The sequence below is a fragment of the Gossypium raimondii genome, chromosome 8 (genome assembly GCF_025698545.1).
Source record: "Gossypium raimondii isolate GPD5lz chromosome 8, ASM2569854v1, whole genome shotgun sequence".
Taxonomy (NCBI): Eukaryota; Viridiplantae; Streptophyta; class Magnoliopsida; order Malvales; family Malvaceae; genus Gossypium; species Gossypium raimondii.
In genome coordinates this window covers 12,641,884-12,650,831 of record NC_068572.1, presented here as the reverse complement: position 1 = coordinate 12,650,831, position 8,948 = coordinate 12,641,884, and the positions used below count along the sequence as shown (strand labels likewise).

Genomic DNA, 8,948 nt, shown 5'->3' with positions numbered 1-8,948 from the left:
GGACCAAAAAAACCATAGGTACCAATCTGGTAGAAGTGGACAAGTGAAGGTACTAATATTATAAAACCCTAATAATAATAACAATAACAATAATAATAATAATGCAAAGAACACACACAAACACATATATATATATGTGTATAATAATAGATGTGTATAAAGGGATTTCTATTGCATTTCTCTTATTTTCATCATCATTAGAAGTAGTATACTCCTATATATATATATAGGAGATTAGACTTCTCATTTTTAATATATAAATAGGAAAAATGTTACCATGAGATGAAATGTGAAGAGCTAAGAAAATGAGAAGTAAAAGGTTGAACATCCACTTAATAGCATTCATAACATGAAACTAATAATAATGATCAAGGCTATTATTAAAAAAAAAAAAAACAAAGCCTATTAGCACCCTTATTTATTAAGACGTATTTGGTAGTTACAGACTTTTGATACACGAAGCCCTTGAAAAAGAAGCAATTGAGAAAAGAACCAAAAGTTGGTTAAGCTACAATTTTATATCTGCATATCACCTTACACCTTAAAACCCTTCCTTGAACATAGAATCCTGGCATTACCATTATCTTAACCCGACTCCCTCCATGTGACTTTTGCCTTTCCATCAACATATCTTCCATGTACTGTGGATCAAAGGTTGTATTTTCTTCAACCCTTAAAATCCCTAATGGTGGACTGAATGAGAAAGCTAGTAAATGAAGCAACCATATGCATTTAGCTGCAACGAAGAAAGCTTGAAGCAGCTGTTCAGGCCAGAGTCTGGTCCAATTCAACGTTGAAATGATTAAACTCATCTTCTGATCACAGAACTTACTGAATTCTTCACTGTAATATTTAGTCCCTTTCCTCACCACTTCATTCCAGCTGAGGTTTCTAAGTGCAACATAGGAGGAAAACTGGGCTTGGCGATCTTGTTGAGGGTCCAACAGCTTTGGGGACCCGTTTTTCTGGAACACACAATTCTCAAAATCTTGGTACAATGATTGGTTTATGATTGCTTCCAAATGGTATAATACCGTCTTCGAGTACTTGGAATTCAATGAAAGTTTATATGGTTGAAGCACCAAATTCAAGTTGTCCATTAAAGTAGTATCACTCTCTTCCATTTGTGCAACAAGTGCCTTGCACAACTGTTTCACTGACAATCTTGCTTCGGATACTATCTGCAAGAAACCCTCTACCATTACCTCTTCATCCACTGGCATCGGGTTGACGGATTTCCCTTTCCCGAGCTTTTCGTTGATTTGAGAATCCTTTGTTTGTGTTGCTTGCCCCAAGGCTTTCTTCAGCTCTTCACAATAGGTTTCTAGATACTCCAACTTCTGGTTAAGCTGTCCTAATGAAGATCTCATCTCAGCAACTTCCATCAATGCAGCATCCCTATTCTCATGTGCTTCCATCAGCTCTCTCTTCAGTTTTTCAATCGACAACATGCCCAAGTCCTTGAATATTTGCGAAACTTCCTCGGATTCTGTTGGAGCTGGCGAACTCTCGTTCTTGTGTTTCTTCTTCAACTTAGGGAATAACCATGAAATCACCCCTCGGTTCTTGGGCTGCGGTTGAACAGAGGAGTGGGAGTCGGTGAGCGGCACCACCGTATTGGAATTCTTGATGTTCCTAACCAGGGTATCGGAATCGGTGGTTATAACGGCGGGCTTGCATCTATTGCAAGTTGAGAGAGACTTGAAATCCCCCAAACTGTTTCGCCTGCTCCTACTGGACTTGTAAAATGTAGATCCGGGTGATGTTCGAAGGAGAGTGATGTGGTTTGCACAAGAATCGGGAATTGATTTATGATCATCAGCGGGACATATATGAGATTCGAAGGCAGGCAAAGCCGGAGAAAATACTTTCCTTGAACCCCAAATCTCCTCCTTGTAATCTGATAAAACAGTTTCGGGGCCACTTTCAGATAATACTTGGTTATTTGTATGGTAGCCAGTTAGTGCTTCATCTTCATAACTCTGTCAAAATGTTCACATAAACTCACTTTTCACACTGAACTTCAACTCTAACAAAATCAGCTTCAAGAATTTGTTTTAATTAACAAGGAGTTTCATAGGAGATGAAAAGACTCAGTCAAGACAAGCAACTAAGGGGGAAGAAAACAATGCTAACACAGGTTATCAACTTATAAATCGTTCATCGCAATAGACTTCTTTTTCACTTAGAAAGTAGAATATAACAAACAAGATGGCAACCGAAAAAACAAACCTCAGAAACACATGCATATCAAACAACTCATTTAAACTTAGAGTAAACTACTCAAATAGTGATCTAAGTTTTAGCATGTTGATTTTTTTTTTGTTGTTAATTTAGTCACTCCGTTAAATTAATTTTGCATTTTAATCTTTTATTATTAAAATGCTTTTGGTCACCAAATAAAATTCTGATGTGACTTAGTATAATGATAAATTTAACCTTCAATATTTACTCATTTTGTTAATTTAGTTCTAGTTTTAAAAGTTTAGCAAATTTAACCTTTAATATTTACATATTTTATCAATTTGATATTGAGTCTAAAAATAAAATTTAATTTTTTCAAAAATATATAAAATATTATAAAATTATAAAATATATTAACTTTCTAATTAATTATTTAAAAATGATTGAGCTAAAATGAAAAGGACATGTTAAATTTTAAGTACACTTTTCTATCAAATTAAAAAATAACCTAATCTAGTTAACTTCTCTTTATTAATTAGAAAATTGTTAAAATTCTCACTAAAGATTAATTAGGGTGAGTATTTGATCGAATTGAGTAAAAAATTTTAAGTTAATCAAGTTGACGAGTCATATTTTATCATCGAATTGATTTAAAATTTTTGAATCGAATCTAGTGAAATTGTTCAAGTTAAATTAAAATATTGTTACAAGAACTAATTTCATATTAGAACACAAAATTTGAAACCATATATATTTGAAAAATTTTTAAAACAAAATAATAATAAAAAAGATACTTTAGTATCATAAACTTGAATCATTAATTAATCTATTTAGGTCCTAAAATTATTATATATATTTTTCTAAATTTTAAATTTCTTTATGTATTTTTAGAATTTTAGAATTTTTAAAAATATATAAATTTTATTAAGAGACACCAATTTGCTCATTTTCAAAATTAACAAGAAGCAAAAGAGTATTCATATTAATCTGTTATTCGAATTGTAAAATTTAATTTGACTCAAACTCGAAACTCGAATTACTTATTCAAGTTGACTTGAATAACTCGATTTGATTAGCTCGAAATTTAATTTTTTTTATTTTCTCGAATCAAAACGAATTTTACTCAGCCTAAGAATAACAACATCGCACGTTGCAATTCCACTGGCTTTCACCGCACAAATGGAGTTTCAGATTCGATCCTCAAAATCCTGACAACGACGAAGATGAGTTCAAGATCACCAGTGCCACGAAGCAGAGGAACTGGTGGCCTGATTTCGATGAGGATGATGAATTGTAAGTTTCTAAGGTAAGAAAAAAAGGTATTTATTTTTATTTTATGTAAATAAGCTTTTCTGGGATGCTTATAAAATTGTTTGAATCTTAGTTGAAGATAAGCACTAGTAGTAAAATTAAACTAATGGCGTACATTTGATTGAGAGGGAAACCAGGGGTTAGCATGATACTTGGTTAGAAGATGGTGGAGCTGCTTTGCCATACCTTGAAAAAATAATTAATTTTCTAATTTTTTATTTATAAAATGAATGAGATAACATTTATTAAATTTTAAGAATTTTGAAATGTACTTCTTATAATTTTTATTTTAAATTTATATTAAAATTAAACTTGTCAATTTTTAAAATCTAGATTAAATTAACAAAATGGATCAACATTAAATCTACCAGATGATATTAGTAGGGTGACTAAAATATAAAATTAATTTAAACGAAAGATTAAATAAACCAAAAAAAAAATAGAAAAAGGCTCTAAAACTTGAAAATATATTTGATATATGTAAACCCTGTGATTGATTGCAACGTAGGAAAGTTAAAATGAGATATCATTTGGCATTTGAAATCCTTTTTTTCTCCCTTAAAAATAATAGGAAATATAAATAGTAGTATATACATTATTTATAGAAAGTAAAAAAGTGGGCCTTTACCAAGCTGTTCCAATGCAAAATTTGGCCAATAGGTCTTTTTCATTTTTCCTTTCTACCTTTTAGTTTTACTTTAAAGTAGAGAAATTTTGTGAGGACATAATGTCATAGTGGGACCAAACATGCCACTTTCTTTGATTATAGAGTTATTAAAAAAAAATGTTTGTCACATTATTCAAAAAACTTATTTCAAATCAAATATATATTATTTTCATTCAAACATAAAAGAAATTCAGCTATTTATTACAATATAATCATTAATAAATTGTTGAAATAAAATTATCATATTAATATTATATATCTATATCTATATTATTAATAAAACTTTTGATTAAGTTAATGTCACGAGTTAATTGGGTACTAATTTAGTTAGGAAATAACTAATATTTTTTTTATTAAATGACTACTATTATTATTTTGATGGCCTTTTTTCTATTTTTATACTTTTATATAGTTTTAAAATAAAAGAATTAAAATTAACATGTCTAGGAATTAAACCAATCTTTAATAGATTTATAAATAAATTCTTTATCCCTATACAAATAATAATTTTTGAGTAAAATTTTAAAAATAATAACTTTTAACATAAAATATTTTCTCTCACCAAATTTTTCAATCATTATGTTGATGTTATAAATCAACTTAATATTTAATTTTAAAAATAGATTTTAATATTAAATTTTTTCACTAACTTGATAATTTTTAGGTGCTAAATAATTGGCATGTGCGTATTTACCTATTTCAATTTTCTTTTACTCACAAATTAAATTATTTTTATTTTAATTTTGTACATATTTCATATGTGTGTTATTTATTGTATGCATTTTTATAACTATTATATGATATTTTTAAACATGTACATGTGTCCTAAATACATGGTTTTCATACACATACAGTGTAATTAAATTTTTAGTAATACATAAAATATTTTATTTTTTTTCTCTATATGGAGTAGGTTTAGAAATTTTTTCAAAAATTGAAAATGGAATTCCATGTAAGATTAAGGAAATAATTTATATGAGAGTTGTTGCTTTTCATAACTACTTTTGTTAGGAAAATATTAGTTAAAGGAAAAAACAGGTTTAAAACCAACAACCCCTACCTTAAAGTAAGCCTGGCCACATGCAAAAAGAGCATTCTACACCATTGCTACTAATCATGCCTCAATTAAACCTTAAAGATCCAAACTTTTCTCCCTAAAAGAAAACCCCCCTTAAATACAATAATTTTGACTACGATAAGAAAATAAATACTAAATTTCGACTTCAAACCTGATGTATGACATTATCTGGTAAATATAATTATTTATACACGAATTACATTAAAGTTTAAATCATACTCCAAATCCCTATAAATTTTAATTTTTATTTTACTTTCAAAATTTTTAATTTTCAACTTTTTTATTTTAAAATAAAAAATACTTACCTAATAATCATGTAATAAAAAGATTGAGCAAAAAAATGACATTTTAATGAGCTTGTATTTAAAAAATTAACAGCCTTAGAAGAATTGCATTTTAAATTCAAAAAATAAAAACTATTTTTTAAAAATAAAAGAAAAACAAATTTTTACTCTAATAAAAGAATTTGGAAAATATTTTAAGCTATATAAAACAAGATGATTGAGGGTTAGATGTAGCCCGACGAGAACCCTTTCCTTTTCATTTCCAGCCTTTTGGCTCAAATGAAATATACTACACTTACTCCTCAGTCCCACCACCATTCCACAATGTTTGCTTCTCCTTTTTTCCTCACCTTCCTCCCATCTACACCCCATATTTCATATAATTTCTTTTTCATCTCAAAATATTTTAATTTTTTTATATTTTAATAATTTATAATATTTTCAAAACATTTATATATTTATTTATAATATTTTTCATATTATATTATATTTTAATTTTTTATTACGTGTCACATCTAATATTATGATGAACTGAAATATGTTGTTCTTTACGGATAAGTATTAGGTGTATTGATAAAACACGCTGTGCTCTTAAAAAATACAAATTTAAACCATTGAATTAACGTTATTAAAAGTTACAGCCATAAATTTCAAAATACCAAAATCTACCTCTCCTTTCAATTTATTTACATGCCAACATGTCATGTTAAATATTCTTACAAAAGTTAAAGGTAAAACAAAGTAAAATAATAATAATAACAACAATGAAATAAGATTGCAGGATTCAGGGTGGAATAAGATGGACATTTGTCCTGTTTTGTTTGTTAGATGTTGGTAAAGTGGATTCCGTTGTTTTAACAACTAATTACTTAAAGAAAAGAAAAAAAAAAAAAAAGAGAGAGCAGGAATTATATTATAGTATAGTATAGAATTAGGTTGGTTGGACCTCTATTACAAAGTATTATAGGATTATTGGTTAATACATTCCATCATCCTATTCCTATGTTCTTTTCTAACTTCTGATTCTTGCCTATGGTGTAAATTTTATGTAATAAAGAATATAATTTCCATGTAACAGTGAAAACGTTAATTTCCTTTTAAAAATATCATTCTATTTATTAAAAATTCTCTATAACCATGTAGGACAGAAATAACTAATAAATGACTAACATATAGAAGATGACATCAAATATGATGGTAAGAAGGATTAATGAAAAGAGAAGAGAAACATCAACTCACAGGAGTGAAAACAGGGTAGTCCTGAGCAGAGAAGTGAGAAGCAGGGCGTGAAACAGGGGATGAAAAAGATGGGTACTTGAGATTTGCAGGGCTGCTCCCTAGCATCAAAGCTGCATGTAAAGCTCTAAGCTCCACGGCCTTGGCAATGGCGGCCTCTATCTCTTTCCTGCTAACTTCGTTGTTACTGTTATTATCACTCTCTTTTCTTTTAAAGGTTTCGGAAGCAGTAGCTGCAGCAGCCATGAACAGGGGATGAAACAGAGCTCTACATATACACCCAAAGCACACAACAATGATGAATTCTTTTGCCTTTTCACCCCCCCCTTCAATGAAACAAAGAGGATTGGAAAGTGGGTATTTAACGATTGGATTAGATTTGCAGAGATGAAGATGATATCCTGCTTAGAATGTTGGAGAACCCTAAACTAAAAAGAAAGAGAGAGTGTGAGAGAGAAAGATGAATGTAGGGTATGTATCCCAAGTCCAATGTGTATTTTGTCTTTGTTCTCAATGAATAAATAGAATGACGGCATGTGAAGCAAGCAATAGTTTTTACTCAATGAACCAACAATGGATAACATTTTCAGTTTACAAAAATACCCATAATTCTATCAAAATAACCATTATGACAAATAGAAAATGGTGGTACCACTCCTTCAACACAATCACTAAATACCATACCACTACTTAACTAAATAGTTTCAGTTTCATGTGGTAGCTTTGTGATAACGTTTCAAAGAAAATATTGGTTTATTCAAAATTCTGGCCTTGGGTAATCATAAACATTGAATTAATCATTTGGGTTGGATGCCTGGTAGGATGTAATTAGACCCACTATGTTGTTTGATTAGACATGTGTTATCTAAAAGACTTATAGTTGAAGCATGTTGATATTAAATTATGTAGTTATTCTTATAATAATAATAATAATAATAATAATAATAATAATATATTATTATTAGTTTGTTTTTGGTTAGAATCCATGCTAATAACATTTTGGAGTCAATGGAAACAAGCTAAAAAACCTTAATTTGATTGTTGGAAAAAGGTTATTTTGATGAGTGCTTTGGGGGCTGAAAAAGGGAAGAAAAGAAGAAAGTGGAAAGTAATATAATTAGCACCATTGACCCATCATTGTGGAACCGGCAATCACACCTCCTTCAAAATCATGTATATATTTGACATATGTAAACCCTCTCATTCATTGCTAAGATTAGTTGTTGCAGTGGAGATATCATTTGCCATTTGAAATCTTTTTATTTCCTTTAAAACTAATATATATTATAATGTATCTTAGTGTAATTTTTGTTGTATATAATAGATTATTTATAAAAAGTAAGGGAGAGGGCAAATAGGTCTTACAGAGCTGTTCCAATGCAAAATTTGCCCAATAGGTTTAGGTGGGGGAGAGACTATCCAAGGAAAAGTTCTTATTTGTATTGTTTTAACTCTCCATTTAAATTTTAGCTTTTTTTTAATCTTTAAATTTGTGCTGTTTGTCAAATCACCTAAAATAAATGAGAAATTAATGTTTTTTCTACGTGTATGTCATACTAACAATTAATTAATTTTTTAAAATTTTAAAAAATTATAATAATTATAAAAATATATTTTTGATTTTTTTGTATTTTAAAAATTAATTAATCGCTAAGGTGGCATCCACGTGACAATTCACATGTATGTCACATCAGCAAAGTTAAAAATATTAACTTTTTCATCCATTTTGGGGTGATTTAACAAACAATGCAAATTCAAAGGTTAAAAGAGGCCAAAAATTAAATAGAAGGCTAAAATGTTTTTTTTCTATAAAGTTATAAAGCCAAATAAGTCATTATGCCTTCTTAAAAACACTCAATGCTCTTTTTCAATTTTCCTTCGCCTTTTAGGTTATGCTTTTTTCACTGAAAATGGCTTTCGGAAAATATTTTCTACATTTTCATGTGTTTGTTTCATAGAAAACAGCTAGGTCAACAGAAAATAAACTATTTTTTCTATAAAATGACTTTCCCAAATTCTAAATCAATTTCCAGAAAAAAGCTCCTTTATAGATAATTTTATTTTAATATAAAAATTAATTTAAGTCATACTTAATATTATTATATTAATAATAAATTTTATTTTAAAATATTTAAAATATTTAAAATTAATAAAATATTAATATAAAATATTATAATTTTCAATATTA

At 28.7% G+C, this 8,948-nt stretch overlaps 1 protein-coding gene across 1 annotated transcript; it reads right to left on the bottom strand.

Moving 5' to 3' along the window:
- Positions 1–392: 392 nt before the first annotated feature.
- On the bottom strand, positions 393–7,261 carry LOC105790844 (IRK-interacting protein). Its single transcript, XM_012618632.2, has 2 exons — positions 6,764–7,261; positions 393–1,982 (listed from the first exon to the last, which is right to left on the bottom strand). The coding sequence occupies exons 1-2, from the start codon at positions 7,004–7,006 to the stop codon at positions 504–506; spliced, it is 1,722 nt and encodes a 573-aa protein (XP_012474086.1). The 5' UTR covers positions 7,007–7,261; the 3' UTR covers positions 393–503.
- Between the last annotated feature and the right edge of the window lie 1,687 nt (positions 7,262–8,948).